General features: G+C 33.2%; 1 protein-coding gene across 3 annotated transcripts in view; it reads left to right on the plus strand.

The window, feature by feature from the left end:
- LOC143240147 (uncharacterized) overlaps positions 1 to 24,459 on the plus strand; it is a 90,363-nt gene that overhangs the window by 46,189 nt on the left and 19,715 nt on the right. For 2 of the 3 annotated variants that reach the window (XR_013021594.1, XM_076482104.1), the window contains exons 6-12: positions 849 to 991; positions 1,384 to 1,498; positions 2,084 to 2,236; positions 2,870 to 4,209; positions 14,767 to 14,895; positions 19,778 to 19,876; positions 21,775 to 21,918. Coding sequence is in view for 2 of the 3 variants with exons in the window: in XM_076482104.1 (XP_076338219.1) it covers positions 849 to 991; positions 1,384 to 1,498; positions 2,084 to 2,236; positions 2,870 to 4,209; positions 14,767 to 14,895; positions 19,778 to 19,876; positions 21,775 to 21,918 (2,123 nt within the window). In the remaining variant the exon portion in view is untranslated. The remainder of the gene's footprint in view (positions 1 to 848; positions 992 to 1,383; positions 1,499 to 2,083; positions 2,237 to 2,869; positions 4,210 to 14,766; positions 14,896 to 19,777; positions 19,877 to 21,774; positions 21,919 to 24,459) is intronic. The other variant, XM_076482105.1, reaches the window with a different exon arrangement.

A 24,459-nucleotide genomic window follows, 5' to 3' on the forward strand; every position in this document is an offset into this window, starting at 1 on the left:
TGTAAACTAATATAGTATTCTGCTAAATTTCTAACATCCCAAGACACTGTGTTATTAACATGAATGATAGTTTAGAAATTTTTTAACCATCTGTAATACATAATGGTGATCCAGGCTATCACATATTTTCAGTGGATGTAATCTACTGGACTCTTACTTCACTTTCCAGATTTCAAGGCAATTCATTAAGAAATGCCTGAGATATAACATTTCCAGTTTTGATTAAGTTTTTTCCTCTCTCTCTCTCTCTCTCTCTATCTTTCTTTCTTATTTTTATGTTCTTTGCATGAAAAGTATAGAAACTCTTTTTGATATAAAAATATACTTTTATGGTTTATTTTTAAAATTGACACATTGTAGATCTTTATAACCCAAATTTAGGAGTCTTATTTAGTGTAAGTGTAAACCACATGTCCAAAGTTATTCAACAAAAACTGTTCAGATTTTAATGAAAATCTTTGTTCATGTCTGCACAAAAGGTCACATGAGTTATCAGTCTAACATTTTTACTAGAAATTCACCTAAGAATAAAAGTGAAACATTTCTAGTTTTTTGTTATTCATATTAAACGTAATCTTGGTTCCAGTTGAATGTCATTTTCTCATTGGTGTGGTTTGTTGGTGTCTTTTAACAGAAAGTTGCAATATCTAATAAAAAACATCGTAAGTGTGTTAAAAAGGTACAGCCAAAAAAGGATTGAATATGCAACTTAAAGGAATGATGTCAAAATTGGCAGCCAAACTGTCAGTTACACACAGCATTAATAATAATTTACAGCAAATATGTATTCATTGGTTAGCTTGGCCACATATTATAAGCATGTGCTAAATTGTCAAATCTGTTTACAGGTTGGAGTCCCCTTCATGAAGCTTGTAACCATGGTTGGTATGGTATAGTGAGAACCTTGGTCAATGCAGGTGCTGATGTGAATGCTTCAGGTTTTGGAGGAGATACCCCTTTACATGATGCTGCAGTTAACAGTCATCATAAGGTGAAATATTATACATTGAGATTTTTTAAGGTCTTCTGTTTCCCCTAACATACTTCCTGCTTCATTCTATTATGACTTAATGACTACAGCATTATATCAAATTCAGAATCTGAGAAAGCTGTATTTGAAAAAAGTTTTAGATCACTCTTTCTTGATACTGAAATATATGATTTGCCCTACATATTTTCCTTTTGTCAAACTGTTACAGTGAGTTGATTAGGCAATGGTAACTGATCACAGATTTTGATTTTGAAGTAGTTCAATTTCTAATGCCAACTAGTAATGGTATGACAAAAAATTAACACTATTTCTTAAACAGTTCATTAGTTTTGTGTATTAATTTTCATAATTTGGTATGTGTCTTTATATATATATTTTACTGTTTCTTGTAGATTGTAGAATTCTTGGTTCATCATGGTGCTAGTCTTCTACAGAAGAATGCTAATAGTAAAACACCAGTAGATGTAGCTAGATCTGACGATACAAAACTTTTTCTGAAGGAACACGGTAATGTTGACTTTCGTAAAGTAGTGTTCATAGACAATCTTTGTTTTGTTGTGTTTTTTTGGTATGGTGATTCAAAATTTTTATATAATCACAGTAATATTTATTTTGGTAAAGGAGTGTTTGAAGAAAGAATAGAATTTTTGAATTACTGTTAAAAACTTCTAACTTTCATCATAGATAAATGTAGTTTTCTTTGTTTATGACTTTGTGTTTGTCTGATACAGTTGAGAGGAGCAATTGTCATAGCTGTGTACGAAACAGTTTCAAGTCATAAAAATGTTTTATTATTATTTAAAACCTTTATGGACTGGTTAGTTTTTGTAATGAATCATACTTGTAACAGTGATATTTGTTTTGTTATAAAATAATAATAGGTTCACAGGATGTTGTATCTATGTTAAGAGAATCTGAAACTATCATTTGTTTCTAGTTGTGAAATATTACGGATTAGCAAAACCTAGTTTCCTAAGTCTCCTCTTTCATAACAATCCACCAAAATTTATTTATATGCATATTATTATATATTATAGAAATTAACATTTTATACTGTTTTGGTGCAGTTTTGTAAAGTTAAGTTTTTTTCAGTAAGCACACCTAGGCGCTGTGGGAACACCTGTTGTGTTCGACTCTTTGCAGTCTCAGCAGCCAGCAAGACCAGCACCTTGACCAGCAAGGCTGGCTCTGAGCTCTGTTCACCTACCATGAGAAAAAATTTACTCCATAATCAGACACAAAAAGGTAAAATAGAACTCATTTTTAAAATGGTTTAATATTGCAGAACATTATTTTCCTCGAATTTAAGTCAGAAGCCTTTAACATATTTATTGAGCAAGACCTGTTGAGAATAGAATGCATTTATTAGCCTTGGCATTTGATTAAGTGCAGAAGCAGTGTAAAGGCATTAGATCTTTAATCTATTAGCATATAAATTATCCCATAAATATATGTGCATACATTTTATATTATAAGTAAGACATATTTAGAAAAAAGAAGGAAGAAAAAGTATTTAAAACAATAATTTAACTCAAAACCTGTAGCTGTACAGTTAATGAACTACTACTTTGAAATAATGGAAAAAAATAGTTAAATTTGTTTAGATGGAGAATAAACATAGACACACAGATGAATTATTTTTTAACCTAACAAATGGAAGGTTGGATTGAAGATATCCACAATGTCATAAACTGCCATTGAAGTAACACTGTACAATCTAGGTTTAAAATTTTAGATTTACTATTAATGTCAGGCCTTTTAAGCCATATATTGATGTGGGTAATATGAATGGCAGCCAGTGAGTGTGGTATAAAAATATATGTATATATATTCACATACACACACACACATTTTTAATTATTACTTTACTAATAATAGGTGCTGAAAAACCAACGTCCCCACGGCTGACTCTTCGTTTCCAGTCTATCAAGCCAAGAGATGATAAAAACCCTAACTGTGCTAAAGCACAAGAACTTAGTTCTGTACACCCACGATATCAGTCATACTGTGTCACAATGGAAGCAAGAGGTGATGTTTACGAATTTGATAAAGATGATACTTCTGTGTCTTCATCTCATGTTGTGACATCTGCAACAGACAATGATAATCAAGACCAGAAGCTTGATATTGTGACAAGTAGTAGTAAAGATACTGAAGCTTCTGTTGAAAAAGAATGTAAGAAAAGTGAAGCAGAGGCAAGCATAGTTGATGAAGTAAGACAAGAGAATCCAGAGTTCGAACTCATCGGAAATCAGAAGGTTGGTGGAGGTAGAGGGAATGTGAATGAGAGTGCAAATGCTGAATATGAGTTTAACAGTGATGAAGATAAAGAAGAGACTAAACGAAAGAGGAGAAAGAGTTCTGATAACACAAACTTATCCAAACTTGTTGTGTCATCCCATGTTGGATTGCAAAAGCAGCGAGGTCATGGGGTAAAAACATCTTTTCAGGAGGGGCTTTGTGAGCAGCAAAGTCCAAAGAGTAGAAAAATTGGTGGTGGCTCAAGTTCTGATACAGAGAGTACACAAAGTGATGGTGATAACGAGGCTGAACAGAAGTACCCAGCTTCAGAGCCTTTACCTGCTATACCAAGAAACATGAATATTTCCCCACCAGTTGGACCACATTCTCCGAAAGTACCACCATTGAAAATTGTCCTTCCTTCTGGATCAGGAGGTTTAGAGAATGACCATAAAGAGAGAAGCAAAGTCTCTTCTTCTAAACAGGCCCTTCCATACATTGTTAATACATCTTCAGAGGGAGGGGAGAGTAATTCTCCAGAGAGCACATCTGGAAGCACCCAGCCTGAAAGTGCTACCAAAGAAAATGGAGTAAATTATAAAGTGGAGTCATCAACATCTAAAGGAAAAGAAGAAGAAGAAAAGTGTTATCGTGTGACACGAAGTAGCCAGAGAATGCAGGCTGCTCAGTCTAATGTCAGCTCAACACAGAACCAGAATTTGGAGGCCAGTTGCCATTCATCAGTAGCATCTACTAGTGCCCAAAAGAGTGAAGTATCAGGTGAAATCTCACCAGATGAACAGGGTCAACACACTCAAGTTGATGTTCATCCAAGAAAAAGAAAGCTTCGTCATCGAGATGGCCCATCAGACTTAAACAACCAACAGCCATCAGGTTCTGCTCCTAACCTTCAAGATGATCAGCAGTCTCATCAGATGCTCAATTCTTATGAGATGTACCTTAATATAAGAAAGCAGGTGGGTATTTTTGTTTTAAACCACTATAATTTGTCTTATTCAATTGAAATGTTTTCTTGTTTCTTAATTGAGAAACATCATCTTAAACTTCAGATTCTTTTATTTGTTATTAACAGCATGGCTACAGGAAATCTGTCTGTAAAATGTTTTTTTTTAAAGTGTAAGTATAGGTTGTACTTGTTATTATTCTGTAGGTTATAGTTACGTACCTGTTTTTAGTAGTCCTTGTGAACTCTGTTTTGTCACATTCAAGATATTAAGACTTAATATAACATAAAAAATAACAAATAAGTCACTAAACATGAAACTCAGTAGGATAAGGATTTTTCAAATGTAAGCCTTCCAAAGCTTTTTTTTGTAATATGAACACATTAACCCCTTTACAACAGAATCAATATAATTTATACAAGTTCATCTTTGCATTTGCATACATTAAGTATTTGCACTATAACTTTTAATACTGCATATTTGGTAGACTTTTAGTAAAGAATACAAGTATTTTGTAATGATTTTAGAGGAATATTTTTATTGAAGGTTTGTTTGTGAAAATAGAATTGTTTTGCTACTAGTCTGAGTGAAAAGTGATATGTTATGATTAAAAAAACTATTCTTTGGCCAGACATTTCAAATATTATTTGTGTAATCCCTAAAACCTCCTGAATACATTTCAAATGTTTGTTTTAGGTAAGACATTATATTTTTTGTTATCTTCTACACTGTAACTATGTGGGGTCTGTCACTTAACCAACCTTGTGACCATCATACAAAAAAACTAGGAAATAAATATAAAAAATATGTTTTTTTTATGCTAGAGTGACAACATATTATAATATGAAAATATAAATGTTTGGTTTGAGTAGCTTAAGTGTCATAAAGCTATATATTTATTATTTTTATAATACTGACCATCCAGTCATGCCTATCTAATATTATATAGCTTGCAATGACACAGTGCACATGCACTAATGTTGCACATCCAGTAATATGAAGCTGACCTTTAGTCTTCCATGTTTTAGTGGATTAGTATTTTGTAATATACAGTCACACTTCAATTATTATATATATATATATGTATGTATGTATATAGATTATTACTATTTGGAAATAAATTATTAAACTTGTTTATCTTAAAATTTAGAACAATAAATAAAGAAGTAACGAAAATAATTATCTCTTGCTATGACCTAAGTATTTGGTAGCTAGCTACTCAACATAGGTTACTAAGCTTTTAAAAATTTTGCACATGGAAGATATCAAAATTTTAAGGGTTTTATATATATAAAGTTGAATAACCAAAAAAATTATAAGTAACTACACTGATATAGTAGAATTCTATAGTACTTTATTAACCTTAGTAACTACATTGTATTTAAATTTTAAAAAGAATGCAAAACTTCAAGCAATCTAAAGACAACACTTACCTCATTGAGATCTTGGATGCAAAGAACATTGTAGTGTTTTCAAATACTAAAATGGCAGAGCAACCACTCTGGAGACATTCCAAGCTGTTGATTGGTTATTTACATGTATATTAAAGTAGTTGTATGAGGAACTATTTTTAAAAAATGAAAAGAGGTGAATGGGGCCACCACGTTTGGTTCAGTACGCAAGTCATATCTCAGCAAAATAAAAAGATATGAGGTTCTTATCTTATATTCTAGCTTACCACTATTAGTAACTTGAGTTTCTAATTTGTATGGAAATATAGAATTAGTATCTTGACATTACAAACATCTAATTTTAAATGGTGCTGCATTCAACACACCACATGACTCACTAAAATCTATATGTAGATGTGTTCTTTCAATATTTACTTTTAAATTAACAAATAAACTTGTATATAATATTAGAATTTGAATTATAATCTACAATTTGATTTCAAACTTATTGACATAAATTACTAAAATGTTAAATGCAAGACAACAAATGTGATGACATGGCCTTTGACCCATTAAGAAAGGGTTAATCTATAATATTATATCATTATAGTGAAGTCTCCTTTTCTTTCTTTTTATACCCCCATGTCAAAGAAATAATGAATATTTGATTATAGTTTCACACAGTTAACTTTTAAAAAGTTGAGTGGTAACTCATCATTGAAACAAATTTTGAAGTCAATTTTACATGTTAATTGTAACTATTTCTTTATGTTTAACTCAGAAATAGTTTAGAATTGATATCTTATAAAGAAAGTGTGAATATATTTAAATAGAGAATGAATTAGACTATTAGGTCATAGAAAAGTAAATATATGTTTATAAACATTTACAAAACAAAAGGCTATTACCGTACATCACTATTGTAAAAAGTTTTGCATAAGCCACAAATTTTGAGTGAAACTCCAAATCTTATGTATTGTGTTCAAAATTTTTTTTCCTCTCAAGAATTAACAGCATTTTTGCACTTACAATTTACATATTTCATTGACTTATATAGTGTTGTATTTCTTAATTTTTTGATCAAGAAAAAAAACATTTTTCAATTAAAATTTTCTTTCCAAGTCAATGCAATTTTTTTTCTTTTGGGACATGTGAGTAATTATATGTGGTAAGGTTCTTTGACATAATTATTTCCCATTGTTTTAATCCAGATGGGTTTTATTAATCATGGGGATTTTGAATTCACATTTTCATGTTTGTCCCATATGCTGAGGTTCTGATACTTCTCAGCAAGAGCCATTCAGTATTATACTGGTGTTTGAAGGCATTCTGACAGTCTGTGATGTTACCATCATTGGGCACCAAATGGTTAGTTTCATTCTAATCTTGCATCCAGGATTCCCAGTTTCCTGCTTCTGTTTTCTCAACTAAGGCTGCTCCATCCTTCAACAAGTTTCATCACTATTTTCATGCTTGCTTTTGTTTCTAGTTCATTTCTGATAAGGATTGGGTAGTCTCACTTTTGTACTTCACTACATCAATTACACAAACAAGCTGAGTCTGATTTTGCCAAGCCTGAGGAGTCATACCTAATGTGGTCTTTTTGAATTTTGTTTCTCACATATGTGACATTTTATCCATTTCACCTGTTTCATATGAACTGCATCCTTTCTTATTACATGAACAGTCTTGCTCTTCCCTTCCCTAGATATTTGGATATATACTGACCACTCTGCTTCACAATTAAGTGACAAGATTAATATGCCTCTTCCCCTCCCTACAGGCTTTGGATCAGTTTGCTCTTGCATACTGTCATGAAGACTATACTTTTCTGGACTAACAATTATAAGGTTTTATTTTGCCTTTTTGGGGTGTGGCTCCTGAATCTCTTGTGAGTCTGACCCATGCCCAATTTTCCTGCCTTTGTCTTACCTTCACAACTCTTTCATTGTAGCAATCTACCATCCATCTCCTCTATGAGAGTTTTTATGTAGACATCCTCTCTCTTATTTCCTTCTAATCAGCTTTAGCTTGATATAAATGGTTTCTCTGGTATTGGGACCTTCTTGGTCATGATGCAACCTTAAATCGCATCTGTTTACCATCGTCTTATCTTTTGGATTTACGTATAGCTCCATTTTTGTGATGACACATTTTTGACACATTCCTGGGTCTTCAGAATCATGAGTTACATTTTTATACAATAATAGTTTATCCTTTACAACCTTTTTGCCCATTTATCTTAGTCAAAGCTCAATATGGCACCTGTTTCTCATTCCTTCCCGTACCTTGTTCGTGGCATCCTTTTATCTAGGATCATTGGGTTCCTCATGTTTTATTGGAAGAATTCATAATCTTGTTTTGTTTTCTCCACTTCTCTTATGTCTCTTGTATCTGTTTCCTTCCTTCCACCTCAGGATTCCGTAACTAGCCGGTACCCATTGAGGCAGTTCAGGAACTACAGTCTCAGCAAACCATTGAAACTTTACTACATCCTTCATGAGGTTTTATTGCAAACTATATTTTCCCCAAGAAAAGCTTTTGTTCACCATCTTCGTGCTGTGGCTCATTCTGAACTGGTGTTGTACTATAGATAAATCATATTTTTCCATGGAGTCATTTCTTGTCCTACAGTGGGCATTTTCTCTTGGCATATGGATGTTGCCAATGCTTGTCTACACATCCATATACCACCAAGATCTCATTCGTAACTTTGGTGCAATAATTACAGGGTGATTTGTCAATTTTCTGCCATAACCTTCTGGCTTGCTTCTGACGCTTGTATTTCCTGTAGGGTCATCAGGGCTTTTGTTCACCATCTTTGTGCTGGGGCTCATTCTGAACTGGTGTTGTTCAGCAGTACTTGTCAGCTTCTTTTAGTGGCTACTGAGGTTCTGTGGTTAATCAAATTGGAGAAGTTTTTCCTCTGACCTACCCAATATCTTGTCCATTTGGGTGTCTTTTTGTGACACTAATTTCAGTTGGGCCCAGCCTTTTACTCTACAATGACTTTCCATGGATATGTTAGTTCATGCCTTTTCAGGTCTCTCACTTTCTAAGTGTGAGGTTCTGTTGCTTTGTTTTTGGGAAGTGTTCTTCAGTAACATCACTGGTTCCCCTTGTCTGTGTGCATGTGTGATCCCTTCAATGAGCTCTTCATGATCATTGGAATCTTGCTCAGGATCACTTGTTAGAATCTAGTACTTTCCTCCTATCCTGATGGACAGGGCCAATACATTGGGGGGCACCTACTTCCTCCTTCTCCGGATTTACATATTTTCACAAATGCATCCTTCCAGGTCTGGGGTGATTGGGTCAATCACCAGGAGGTTTCTTGTTGTTGGTATTGTAGATGAAAGTTCCTTGCATATTATTATCCTTGAGCTTATCGTGGTTCATCAGGATTTTAATCATTCCATTTGCAAGGTGTTGTCTGATAGTGATTTATTCTGGCAGTTCTATAGTGGTAACACATACTAATCACCAAAAGGTACCTGATCGAGATCCTCATTTTTGAACATTGGATCTGCTACATTGGACCTACACACACCAGCTTCATCTCATTGCTTTTCATATTCCAACTGCTTTCAACTTCATAGCAGATCATCCTTCCTGTAACAACAAAATATATCCAGTGGAGTGGTTTTCAGATTGTTTTGTTCTCTGGTGACTTTTCAGTTGGTGGGGATGCTTTTGCCACAAACCTCAATCACAAGTTACCCCTCTTTTAGTCCCTGGTACCCCATTCTTGAGCTCTGGCTATTGATGCATTCAGTCTAGATTCCTTTATGTTTATCCTGATCAAATATTCTTTAATTAAATCTGCACTGCACAACCATGCTGACTCACTCTTTATCTTCCATGGCTTTGCAATGTTCACAGTTGAGGTAGGATGTTCCAGAAGATTGCTTCTAAGTGAATAACCTTATGACATAATTGCTTGATAAGCTTGCTCATTCCAGACCATATCACCCATGGGTAAGTAAATCTGTGTGGTCTGCTTTTTAAAATAGGATTTTGTGGTAACTCATTGCACTGCCTCAGGTGATGACATTCCTCTAGACTCTTCAATGTGTTTTTATTCTTCCCCTTTTTTCTACTTCAGTATGTGAGTCCTTACCACTTTCAAGTTCCAAGCTGCTAATATGGACAGCAATAGAGGTACCTTTTTGAATGAATTTCAGGCAAAGATGGCTGTAATCATTTATTGTATAGTAGGGAGATGGTATTCTGCAGGTGTAAATGACATGCTATTCTCCAATATGTTAGAAACACGAAGTAATGAGACATAAAATTACAATTCATCCCTTCAATTGGGAGCCCTTGTTCTACCTCACCTGGTGTTGGTACTCTGTGGCTTTGTTTTGGGTTTAGAATAGAACCAATCAGTATAAGTTCTCATATGTTTACGGTTGTCTATATTTCTTATTCAGTCATACTTCTTCTGGTTTATGGGTAATTGTTTTGGTTCTGTCTTTTTTGCTATATCTCATATTTTATTCCAAGAATATTTACTGCTTTTGAAATGGTTCTGATCGGTTTTGCTGTCAGAGGAATGAGTTATATTACATAGACATCCTTTCAATACTGGATGTTAGGTCCTTGGATTGATAAATCAGAACTAATGTATCATGCTTAGAAGTTGGGGTGGTTCTTGAACTCAAGGTGAAAATGGTATGATCCTCATCCTACCCCCACATTAATGTACCAAGTACGGTCCTTAGAACCCTAAGCATTGTAAATCTAGGAGCACATCCATGGTTTTACCCACTTCTATACTGTGTGGGATTATGTTACATCTTTGTGTTACAGTTTAGGATGACTGTTCTCTCCCACTTTGACGTTCTGTTCTATTTTTCACCCTTTTATACTGCATATTACACAGTTAAGTGAAGTGTACCTGGTACAGAGTAAGGGTGCATTTCCCCTCACCAAATCTTCAAATGTGACTCTCTCATTTCCATGAGTATCCTTCAGATATTTTTATTATCAGTTACTCACACAGGTCATTTCTTTTTTTCAATGTGGGATTTTAACTAATCTTATGAGTAGAAGGAAGTATCATAATTTTCCTGTACTGAAAATAATGGTTATTCTATTCGGATGAGTTTTGTGCTCTCCTACTGGTGCTTGGAAAATATCCATGAGATAACTGCCAGTTAAGCAAACTTATATTCTGTCCTTGTATGTGACCCTTTAGTGCCAGGTTCTTTACCCAATCATTTGATCTGTTACCTGCATTTAACAAAGAATATTCCGTACTTGAGATGTATGACATCTCTTCACTTCTGATGTATTCATTTGGCTTGCCTCATCAATAATAAACTTTTACTCAGGTGCTAGTGCTTGTTGGAATTACTACATATGAAGGTTATAGTGTAATGATGACTATATTATAGGCTGGTGTAATACATGTTAGCTCATGTAGGATTGTGAGCTTAGTTCAAGGCTTGTGGCATGTGTAAAAGATTTTTATGGCAGTGGTGCAAGATAACTCTTTATTACGCAGAGGTGAGTAAGTATCTGAAATATATTTTTAGGTAAATAAAACACTGACTTTATACAAGATTTTGTTTTTTTATTATCATATGTAAATTTTCCTTTTTTTTGTGTGTTAAATTATATTTGCCTGAAAAATTCAGAAATTTTCTTCAGTGGGAAGACATCAGACAACCTGAAATAAAGTAGGCTTAGCAATTTTACAGATTGGTTAAATGGTGAAAGAAAACCATTACATGTTTTACATTTGGAGAAGGTTTTGCCATCATCAGGTACAAAAAGTTTACCTAGGAACTGTGTGTGTGTATATATATATATGCAGCATGAAACAAACAAGTCTCATGACTGGAGATTTCTTAAACCTTGGTAAATGTATCTGTGATGTTTGTTTTGTTGTTAAATAAGATGTTTTTTCTTGTTGTGGTTGCTTTAAAGGTGCAATGTATGTAAACATGTTTTGTTTTGTTTTGTTCACCAAATGAAATTATATTTAAATCAGATAAATTTAATGTTCAGTGAATATGGTAGGAACCTACAAAATATTTTGATGACTCGGCTTGTAATTGAACATTATTTTTATGTTTTTCCTATTTGAATGATATACATAAATTGGTTAACTTGTTAATTATTTGTAATTGCAATCATGTTATGTTTTAAATAAAACATTATTAACCTTATTGGTGACAGTAAAACGTTTTCATTATCTAATTATCAATTTCTTTGATTCACATAAGGTGTGAGTTTATTGCATATTTCAATAATAAACTGATAACTGTGTGGTTGTTTCTACTTAATATTAATGATTCAGTCTTCAAATGGTAAATATCTAGATTCATTTTAAAAACTTGCACCAAGATTCAGCCTCCAGAAAGTGTAAGTTCTATGAAATTGAAGAATAACTAAAGAAATTACATAAAATTTAGGAGTATATCAAAATGAAAGATTAATACCATCTATAACAGGAACATGTTTCAATAATGAAGTGGTTCACAAAGTTATGGAGCTTATGTTCTCCAACTAGTTGTTTGGGAAGGGGTGAACCATGTACCATGCTGACAAGGAATAGTTTATTGAATTGATTTCTTCTATATATTTTTTTATTCACATCAACATATTTCCACTAACCATTGTCAAAAAATGTCAACACAACCATGAAAACAAAAACCCAGAAACTTAACTCACAGACAAAATTAACACTGATACACCAGACAAGAGCACAACATTACACTGCAATTTACTACTTATGCCTAATAATTACAAAATTATCGATACTTGGAGAAAACTTGCCATCAAATATAAAATATCTAAACTGAAATTGTTATTAAATAAAAGATTATGTAGAATCATACAGTGCCACCAATGTCATTTATACGGTAACAAGCAATAACCTTCTAGAGTTGTGCATTAAAGAAACTGGAAGAATATTGGAAATTAGATTCACCAAGCATATTTAAAAAAAAAAAAAATTTCTTTGTTAACCACACATCCAACTCTGAAAAACCTACAGTGTATCTATACAAAACACTGTCAGTTTAAACAAAGAACCAGACATAAAAAAAAACAACAGAATAATGGAAACTATCTTGAAAGATTAGGTCCCACTGTAAACTAACTTCCCATAGTACTTGGTTATCTATACTTGGCTATGAAGTAATTTTTGCTTATATAGCTTCTTTCTTGTATACTGTGTGTGTGTGTGTGTGTATATATTAATGTATCTATAAACTGCTTGTACCTGTGGAGGACATTATCTTGTTGTAACGTCATACATTTATAATAAAGATTTTTAATTACCCAGTCAATACATCTACAAATCTTTATTTTCTAAAAAAATGGGTTCTCATAATCAAATGTACATTCAAAATTTAATAAACTATTTTTTGTTCATGTTAAACCAAATAGTATAACACACAATCATAGCTAATAATCCATATTTTAGTAGTATATATATAGGTCTTAAGTTTTTCTCTAGGCATCTCCTCTTCTTTTTTTATTTACCACTCCTCTTAGAAGTATGAAATTTCACATCTTGTTCACAAATTGTATATGATGGCATGTAGCCTAGGCACATGCACTATGAGTAGCTATGTTCTGGGCAAGGACCTTCTTTAAAATTTTTGATCCTGACAATGAGATTATAAAGTTTACTTGTACAAGTTATACTTGTATCCATGTGCAGTATGTGATTTGTAAAATCAGGGGTTCAGTGAGCTGAGCAGATAGCCTTTGTGGCTTTGCTAAAAAAAACACACACACACTGTTTCTATCCTAGATCCATACACTTTGGAATGCATGTAACACTGCATAGCAAGTTTACAGTGCCCATTTGGCTAGGTTTGTTGCCAGAAAGTTCAAGAATACATACTTTTTTTTTGTTTTACTTGGATTGTCAATAAGTCATTCAAGTCAAGATGTAAATCATTTTGTTCAACTCCCAATAAAAAAAAAAGACTTGGATTTAATTTAAATCTGCAATTCTGTTGGCACGTGAACTGAATTAAGTAAACATAAAGAAATATTAATAAAACACTTGTATTTTTGAAATTTGTTTCTTTGCAACCAATTAGTCTTATATCGGGTGTGCCGTATTTGAATTATCCAAAAATATATATTAAAACATTTATCTCACTTGAAAACATAACTCCACAATTTCTGAACAACAAGCAATGCTTGGTTGTTGTTTTTTGTATCGTAAACAAGTCTTGAGTTATTATTATTATTCATATTACTGCTGAGAAATCAGCCAAACATTGTGGAAAGCAGTCAGGTATTTCAAGTATATTTTTATAAAGACTATATGTATGTCTCATTAGGTTCTGTTATGTAAAATGTTGCAAACTATTAAGAATTTAAATATCAAAAGAAGTGCTTATTATTTTCTTTCATGAATAAACTTTATTCAGTTGACTTTGTTTGAACACTTATTATTTGTTGCACTACACAGTAGGTTAGTTACCACAACAATGGAGTGGACACACTACAAGTCCCTACTTCAACATAACTTATCTGAAACAGTAGCCAGATATAGGAAGCCAAGTCTAAAAGCTCACTACCCACATGTTGTGAGGGAAAACGTTATTAACAATTTATTATGTTCTTTTTCAGTAACTTTTGAAATATATTCTACTTCCTGAGCACATTATCATTGTTAGGCAGGGAAAATTGGTGTTTTTATTTAATATGCATAAAGTATTACATCATTTCTGCAAGTAAATGTTTTAAAAAAAACCTTTTTATGACTGAATTTTTCAGGTTGATTGGCCAAATCCCAATTGAAACTATAGATAAAAAAGAGAAACAACAGACATATTTCTTTTAATATTAGTGTGTTTTAATACTGGGTGTTTAAGTTTAATTCTAAATTTATTTTAAAGTATCACTTTTTCACAGCTGGTGCAGTCTGTAGGTTTGATTTTTCCTTTTTTTATGTAGCTGAATATAAGATTTATCCCAAAGGTATGAATTGCAAATGATGAAGTGTTATAATAGTTGTTTTTAAGGTTTGGTATCCTTACTGTTCAACTGTAAGCTTTTAACTTAAGAAGCTGTATAGAATATTAACAGTTTATTGTAATTGTTTTTCATGCTGCAAGATATATTTGACATACATAACTATAGAATACAACATATGTATTATCAGAAAAGAAACAAAATAATATAATTTTGTCCTTTTCTTTAGGTTGATAAGAGACGAAAGGGAATGATGGTTGTGTATCCCAAGCCTCCTCAGGGGTACAAAGATTATCTTATCAACAGATGCTCCTATGTACTGGAGGGTAATGCAGCCAGCAGGTTGTCTGTTCCAATGGTAAAAACAAAATGTTCTTAGTTGTATTTTTAATGATTTAAGTATATTAGATAGAATATTTGAACAAAGGTGATTTTTTGTAGGCTTTGTATGGACAAAGATAAGGTTTCAACATGTACAGTAGTTGATGTAGGATTAAATTTGGTGAATATTGGTACTGTATGAATGAAAATCAAGTTTCAACACATTCAGTAGTTGGTATAGGCCTAGACTTAGTAAATATTGATATTGTAAGAATTAAAATAACATTTAATTATGAACAATTGAAGATGTATGCCTAGGCTTAGTAAATATTGCAGTTGTACAAGTGCAAATAGGGTTTCATTATGTATAATAGAAGATGTAGGCCTAGGCTCAGTAAATATTAAGAGTTGTGTGAGTGCAAATAAGGTTTCATTATGTACGGTAGAAGATGTAAGCCTTGGCTCAGTAAATGTTGGAGTTCTATGAGTGAAAATAAGGTTTCATTGCATATAGTAGATGTACACCAATGTTTAGTAAATGTTAGTATTGTATGTACAAGAATCAAGTTTAAATATCTACAACAGGTGTGGTGAGTATTAGTTTTGTATAAACAAAGAAGATCAGGTAACAGTATGTAAAAAAAGGGTTAAACTAGGTACACTAAGTGTTAATAAACATCAACAGTTGATATTACTGTTCTCTGCATTTTTGTGCTTTATCTTTTGTACAAATTAAAAATGTCTTCTGTTAAAATTACAAATATTGTTTTAACCATTGGAAAATTGATACAAAATGAACAAATCATAAGATTCTACATTAAGTTTAATCAGTAGACATGGATAAGCAAGGTTATATAAAGTTGTGTGTGTAATGATGTCATGTTTTTAAGGAACAGGAAGTCAACGATAGTGCATGAAGCAAACATCTAGTGTTTGTGTGTTTTCTAAATATTAGTTTTTAATGTTTTCATTAATAGTATTGTTTGTTAGATATGTTGCATGTATTTATTTGTATCATTAAGATTGCTTTCACTTTTAGCTCGGCATACAGATGTAGGACTAACTTGAATTTCCTGGCCAATATTTGTTACATAATATTGAGATTAAGATAAAAAACAGCAAGGGTATCCAACTGGCGAACCATTGTATTCTTATCATTATACATAATTACTGTATATCAAATTAGCTATATCGAGTACTGAGTTAAAATTTAGTTTTAATCTGTGTGAGTAGCTTGCTTTGATAGTACATCAATGATCATGATGAAATATGAAAAACTGATATGTAATTGCTAAAGAAAAAAAGGAAGCTGGAAGTTAAGAAATGTAATTTGCTTTCCTCTTCAGTCCTGATTGTTCCCTGACCATGCACAGGCGATTAGGGAGCAGGTCATGGTTTTGAATCCACATCCTACCAAACATGCTTTCCTTTTTAGCAGTGGGGTCCCTCACTAGTACAGTGGTAAGTCTACAGATTTACAAAGCTAAAATCAGGGGTTTGATGTGGCTTTGCTATAAGAAAAACACTCAACAGTAGGGCATTACAATGTGAAAGTTCTGCAAGAGTTGGCAGTGAGTGGTGATGACTATCTTTTTTTTAACCTTTCACTGCTAAACTAGGGACTGCAAGAGCAGATAACACTCAAGTAGTTTTGTGTGGATTACAGATCAAACCAAACTGATTGTTTCCTTTTTTTACATATATGTTTGTGTTTTTATGTTTATAAATATATATAAAATAAGCATTAAGAAAATTTTAGTAAAGAATCTATTGTCAATCCCAGTTGTCATCTTAGTCGTAACAGATAATGCCTGTGGTAATAGCTCCCAAATTCATTGGAGATATTCCATAAACCAAAGCTATTACCACAGGCATTATATGTTATGATTTTAAAATGACAACTGGAATTGACAGTGGCTACTTTACTCAAATCTTCTTAATGCTTATTTTATATCAAGTTCAGTATTATGCTATTATGCTCGTTTTAGTCACCTATTAACAGTCAATTAATTAATAGTGTTGAAACTATTTCATTTTATGTATATATTTTTTCAAAGTAACTTTTAATCCTGCACATGTGTAATGCACACACACTCGCATTTTTGTGTGATTTAAAGTATGTCATCATACATAAACTAAGTCTAAATGATATTATTAGCTTTAGCTTGAGATGCCTTTGGAGCAACAGGTTACAAATAATAAACTAAAATTCAACACATACAGAGTATAAAGTATTTGTAATAAATTAATTTGTTGTCCATTTTATTCACACTATATGTTTTTGTTATCTATATCTGTATTGGAGAATAGACAAATTAGTTACCATTGCTTTTAGATCTGGCATGGCCAGGTAGGTTAAGATGTTCGACTCATAATCCGAGTGTTGCGGGTTTGAATCCCCATCACACCAAACATGGTTGCAATTTCAGCCGTGGAGTGTTATAATTTGACGGTCAATCCCACTCTTCATTGGTAAAAGAGTAGCCCAACAGTTGGCGGTGGGTGGTGATGACTAGCTGCCTTCCCTCCAGTCTTACACTGCTAAATTAGGGATAGCTAGCTCAGGTAGCCCTCCAGTAGCTTTGTGCGAAATTCAAAAACAAACTATTACTTTTTGGTTTTGTTATTCTCATAATGTATTTCCCTTTACTCCCAAGATTAGCTATTTTCTTCCATCACTGCACTCTATATGCAAACGTTTTCTTAATGCATACCAAAGCCTTAAGCTCTTATCATTGGAATTGAATGATGTAAGCCACCATACATCACTTCACTATCAATAGGAGCATGACATACTCGTACAACTTTCTTTGTAAGCCTCTACCAAATTATCAGTTTTCTTTTTGCAGTGTTTGTGCTTGGGCATGTTGCTTTTTGTTTGTTTAAAGTTTCACATTCATATTTAGTATACTCATGAAGTGGTCTTCCTTTATTTCACTTCTAGTTTCTATTATGACTGTTTCTTAACTTCAATTTAATATCAGTTTATTACAGTCACAGTGTTATTTATACTTTCGATTATTAGTTGACTCTTTATAAATTACGTTTATATACCATTTCGTGGGTCGACCTGCAGCTAAAGCTACGTTTCGGGCCTCGGGTACAAGTAATCTGGCTGGGGATTTATCTTTGTTTATTTGAAAGGAGATCAACTTCTGTGGATGTTGCCCCACTTTCTGTGTGACTTTAGCTTGGTAAGTTGATATTCATACTTTTCCTTTCAGGTGCCCTTGCTTCATTTCCTCATTGTCTGGATCCTGCTCTCTATTCTTCAAGTTGAAATCTGCACTGTGTAGCCATGTTTACTTGCACTTTATCTTCCATGGCTTTGCAATGCTCACTGTTGAGTTGGGGTGCTCCACGAGAGTAATCATGGAATGTAATTGCTTCACAAACTTGCCCATTCTGGATTGCACGAGTAAAGCAGAATGGGATAGCTACTCATCTCTGCTATCCTTGTATTAAATAAATTTGTATAGTCTGCTTTTCAAAATAGGGTTTTGTGGTCACCCGTTGCTCTGACTCAGGCAATGTTGCTCCTGTGGACTCTCCAATGTGTTCTCACCCACCCCCTTTTTTCTAGTGTAGTATGGGATTCCCTACCATTTTGAAGTTCTAAGCTGCAGGAACAATCGATAATGGAAGGCATCCTCCTGAATGGGTTCCACACGAATATGGCTATAATCATTCAGTGAAGAGTAGGGCAGTGATGTTTTGCAAGTGTAGATGATGTGGCATCAAATTGCAGTTCACCACCTCAAATATCAGTACCCCATGGCTGTGTTTTGGATTTAAAGAGAATCAAATGTTTATGGTTGTCCGTATTCCTTTCTTGGTCATACTCCTCCTACTTTGTGGATCACAGTAAAGGTAGAGGGGGTCATTCCAGTTCTTTCCCTCATTGTATATTATTTTGAGAATGTAATTTCTTTTTGAGATGGTTCTGGTCAGGGGAGTAATTTATATTATACAGACATTCTTTCAATAATGAATGCCAGGCCCCCAGATTGATAAACAAAATCTAACGTGTCATATTCAGAAGGTCAGGTGGCTCTAAATTTCACCCGGTCTCTTGAACTTGAAGTGAAGACAATATGGTATTGTTCTACTTCTGTGGTTCCTAATGGCATGGGTTTTGGAGGTAGTAGACTTTCTAAATATAGTACATTGCACCCTAGCCACTCTAAACTTAAGAGCACATTCACTTTTACCCACTTTTATACTTTGTAGAGCTATGTTACATCTGTATTTACATGGCTCAGATTACTATCCTGCCAATGTTCTCTTCTGCTTGGATGTTCTCCTTTTGTGACTGTAATTACTATGCTTTTCACAAATGAGCAAAGGGTATACCTGATTGATAAGTGGTGTGGTTTCCCTCGAGATCTTCAGATGTGACTCTCATTTCCAAGGGTATCCTTTGGACACTTTCGGAGGGTACTTTTTCTCACACTGGTCCTGACACTTAATTAATGTGGTATTTTAACTAATCTTGTAAGAGGAGGAAAGTGCCATTTTGGAACTTATAATTTCTCTGTACTGAAGATGTATTTCCAGTAAAGTATTTACCTCCATTCAAACTTCCTACCTTTCCCTCTCTACATTCCTCCAGTGCTTATATCTTCTACTAAATTTCTGAGTGATAGTTTGATGGAGGTGTGCATCACACACATCACCCTTGTTTTGGTGGTGAAGTGACACAATGTACAAGAAAAACGTTGAAATTATTTGATTCTAATAGGGAGGAGTAGAAGGCTTTTAGCATGTGTAAAGAACAAGTGCATATAGAGGGCAGCACTGAACAAGAATTTCTAATCTTGTGAGAAGAGGAAAGTTCCTATATAAAATACGTTTTCAACATATGAAAATTATAACTTTGCCTATATAAAATCTATATGTAGAATTGTTTTGGTTACCAGATTCCACCTCCACAAAGTCTGTCTGGATCCATGAAGGAGTTATTTGTGCATCAGGAAAAGGAGCGTTATAAACTCCGATTACAACACCTCATAGAAAGAGTGAGTTTTGCTTCCACTGCATTTTTGCATTTATTAGAGTTGTTTTTTTTTCCTCAAAGGAGATAATGATAAAGATAACATAGATCAGGGGTCTCCAAACTGTGGCCTGCCAACAGTTTATTAAAGTAATAATGTAATTTTTTAATATTGTAAAAACACAAAAATAAAACATAATTGAGCAAAAGCCAATCTTGGTGCAATACACTTTTCTATTTGCTGGAAAACATCATATTACTTAGTGTTGCATCATCTTACTTATCAGTCTCAGTGCTCTGACTAGTGTACGTCAGTGTGTATCAGTGAATGCTGCTGTTTGCTTTATGTTTGAGTTCATAGCTATTCCTAGTTATTATTCTACAACAGATAGTGGTTAAAATGTGTTTTAAAAGGTTTAGTTTGACAAATTTACAAAGCTGTTGAAAGTGCAGGTTGTTCCAAACCTGTGGTTCTTCACTTATTCATCAGCTGGCATTGTGTGGAAAATATCTGGATCTCTCATGCCGTGGAACCTGTAGTTTCAACAGTGAACTTTATTTGCTCTCATGGACTCATCCGTCATCAATACTGTGAATTTTTGGCAGATATAGAAGCAACATATTCTGACTTGCTCTACCACACTTCACTTTGATGGCTCAGCTGTGGAACGGTTATGCCACGATTTTTTTAGCATAGAACTGAGATAGAACAAACAGTGAATGGCTTTGAAGATTGGCTTTTTCTGTGGACTTTACCTTGTACCTGAATAAATTCAATTTTAGATTACAAGGTGAATCTGTGCTTATCTGCAATATGTACACCAAGATGAAAGTATTTCTTCAAAAACTAATTTTTTTTGAGTCCCAGTTGATGAAGAATTTCTTCAGACACTTTCCATGTTGTGAAAACTTCAATCAAGAAGCAGGATCCCCATTCCCACACAGGTTTGCACAATATATCTTTTTTGACATGAAACTAGAGTTCAAGGAGCATTTTTTATATTGATGCAAGTGCAACTGAAATAAGGATATTTCAAAATCTATTTGATTGTGTTATTGATAAACTGCCACCTGAAGTTCAAATGAAAGTGATTGATCTGAAATCCAACATCTTGAAGGACAAATACAAAGAAAGGAAACTGATAGTCATATAAATGCCTTCCAAGTGATAAATATGTTCATTAATAAACTTTGCTCATGAATTTATTTCAGTTTTTAGCACCACCTATTTCTGTGAAAGCACATTTTTAAAGATGAACGATATGAAATTTAGTTACAGATTAGCCTTATCTGATGAGCATTTGCAATCATTTTTGATGATAAGGAGTGCTATCTTTGAACCTCAGTTAAGTGTAATTCTGTCAGCAAAGCACCTGTGTCATGCTTTTCACTAAAGCTAAAATGAAGACAGTTATGCATGTTAAATATTTTCAGTATGTTCTCTTATGAGAACTAAATTGATGTATTCTGACCACATATGCATCCCTAGTTAATTTTACCATGACCCCTCTGGCCCATGAAGCCTAAAAAGATCTACCTTCTATCCCTTGTCCAAAAAAGGTTTGGAGACCTCTGATCTAGATACTAGTAGCAAGTTCTTGTTATTTTAGTTTCACCATTTTGAACTGCCATGTGTATGTTGAGAAAAGCATGGAATCTTTCTCTAAAATAATTATTTTAATGGAGTACATAACTCAATAATTTCTTTTAAAAGAAATTACTCCTTTTTTATGAAGTCTTTCAGTGTTTTTTAGTGAAAATTATTTAAATAATTTATAAAACATTGTAACTGTCATTTTAAATTTGTAATAAATAATTATTGTAACAGCTTCATCAGCAAGTTACTTCATGGAAATTTTTCTGGTAGACATTTTCTTTCAGTTTTGTGTATGTCGTTAAAATGAATTGTTATTGTTTTTTTAGGAAAAACTTGTATTATCAGCAGAACAAGAAATTCTGAGAGTTCATGGAAGAGCTGCAAGAGCGATGGCCAACCAGTCTGTTCCTCTATCTGTATGTTCTGTCCTGAAAGATGAAGAAATTTACAATGTACTGGATTCTGAACATGTGAGTTTCTAAATTGAATTTGTTCTTTTCATGGCTGATCTATTTCCTGAGACATCAAGAGAATCTATTGAAATTTTCTGCTTATCTTACTTGTGATTTTTTTATCAGTAATCATGTTTGTTTTGAAAGGTATTCCATGCCTGCACAGTCACAATAAGTAACACTTTTTTAGTCATTTAAAATACTTATAAATGAAAAAAGCAGTGCAGAAGTTAGTAATGTAAAGAAGTTCTAAAACATACTCTGGATCCTTACAGTGTATTGCATTGTCATTTTAGCTTATGCTCTCAACAAAAAACTGTGTCAGAATTTTTTAATGCCTTTTAAGCACTGCAAAACATATGAATTGTGTTCTCAAGACAGCTGGTGTGGGTATTTTAATTAAGGTTCTAATACCCATACCAGCTGTCTTGAGAATGCAAGTTTACTTCAAGTGGGTTTCTCATCATCACGGACATATATGAATTACCCATTATTCTCCACTCTGTACCATCCTCTTGACATATTGCACAAACAGTGTGGTATCTTGCATAAGCTCTTCTTTCCTACCATAATTTAGATTTTGTTCTTGCATTTGTGACAGTGTTCTTTCTGGTGGAACTGTCTCCATCACAAACAGAAGAGCTGTATCACAGTTGAAGTCCTTCCTTCAACAGAATTCTTGTAATGTGTAAGATAACCTTGTTGCTGCATTGTAAGCTCTAATTGTGTAATGCATTTATGCCATTATATACTGGTATTCTTGGCAAATATCACAATCATGTAGATGGTTAATTTGCATAACACTCAACATTTTCTCTTGTGTTTGAATTAAGGTAGACCTTTTACTTGGCCCTATCACCTTGAGAGCCTGCAGAGCTGGATTTGTCTGTTACATTGCTAGCTTTAAACTCAGTGACATTTTAATGCTAGTTTTAGTTCATTCTTTCTCAGGTATTAAGTGACATTTCTGTACCTATTTCTGTCAAACCTGAAAGTGCTTGTGTTTCTTGTGAGATGATCACTACTGTTAGTTCTTCCTTCATCATGTGAGATATTAGCGTTGAATATGTTTTTATTTTAATTAGTTATGCATTCATATTTCCCTATTCCTTCTCAAGTTACTTTCTGGTGTGATTTTTGTGGGATGCCTTTTAACTTTGTTTTTTAATCTTGTTCCACAATCAATTTTCTGCACCATTATCAGCTATTATTATTGTTCTGATTAAATGTAATCAGGATCACATCTGCTTTGACTTTTTCCTGGCCTACGGGCCTCATTGATGTTTCTATTACAACATGTTTCAAATGTTAATTCTTCTGCTAAGCTATGTTATAAGGTTTTTGTTTAATTATCTAACATCCATTGTCATGTTATAAAAGACTGTTTAGATATTATCAATTTATTTTGAGTGAATATTTTATTATTGTTCAGTTCTTGTTATAATAAGAGTTAAAAGCAAACTGATGTTAAAAGTTGCATTTATAATTCTTTGATAATGAGAATATTGAATGTTGCATGCAGTACACTGACATTTAAAATATAGATTTCTAGAAGGTGGAGAGACAATTTAGTCATAAACATATAAATAGTATGAGTAGGAAACAGCAGACATGCAAAAACAATGGCACAAGAGAGTAAGGTCATGGCCAAGGAAAATTTCATCATGAAATTAACTGCCATGGTAGCAATAGACCTAATATTTCATATGTAAGAGGAAACTTAACAGTTTTAAAATAGACAAGAACTTTATTGCATCAAAGTTAGTTCTAATGTAACTGAACCAGCCTGAGTGCACTTTGACAAAAGGAACATATGATATCTGAAGTACAGGGACCAGACAATTGCTGGAAAAGCAGTATACAACTGCAGTAATTCATATCACAGTTGTAAATGAATTATATACAGAATACTAGTGCAATATAAATATAGTTTGACTTACTAACTGAAGTTCTAAAGTAATTGAATAGGCATAAGTAAACTTTTGAACAAGAAAAAGAGAACTATATAGTGTTTATCATATGCCTGTGATGGCTATAGTGTAAAAAAGCTGTTGCACTTATGTTTAACTAGTTCTGAATATACACATTATTTTAAAAAACAGATTGAGTGCTATTTGTTTATTTTTGAATTTATCACCAACAAGTTACAGGCACCTACTGTAGAAGAATCCTAAGTTCAAGAACAACACAGTACATATTTATACTGTTAACAAGTATAAGTAAAAAGTTGTTAATTGACAATTGTTGAACATAATTCCAACATTTAACATATAAAACTCATTAATATATATGCGTGTGTGTGTGTATATATATATAATATAAAACCATGCTTCATTTTTTCCTTGTTTCTAGTTCAGGGATGCTTGCCAGCAGAAATTAGGAATTTAGTATCTCATTTTCTTCTGGCATAGCCTAGTAAGCAAGATGGTTCTGTATGATCTACTTGTTGAACTCTGTTCTAGTTGATTCCTCCATCCATAATTGTAGGAGTAATCTCAGGTTATTCAATTTAAATTTTCTATTCATCATCCTCTTCCAGTTTCTATTCAATTTTGGATT

The sequence above is a fragment of the Tachypleus tridentatus genome, chromosome 13, assembly GCF_004210375.1.
Source record: "Tachypleus tridentatus isolate NWPU-2018 chromosome 13, ASM421037v1, whole genome shotgun sequence".
In the NCBI taxonomy this organism is placed as follows: Eukaryota; Metazoa; Arthropoda; class Merostomata; order Xiphosura; family Limulidae; genus Tachypleus; species Tachypleus tridentatus.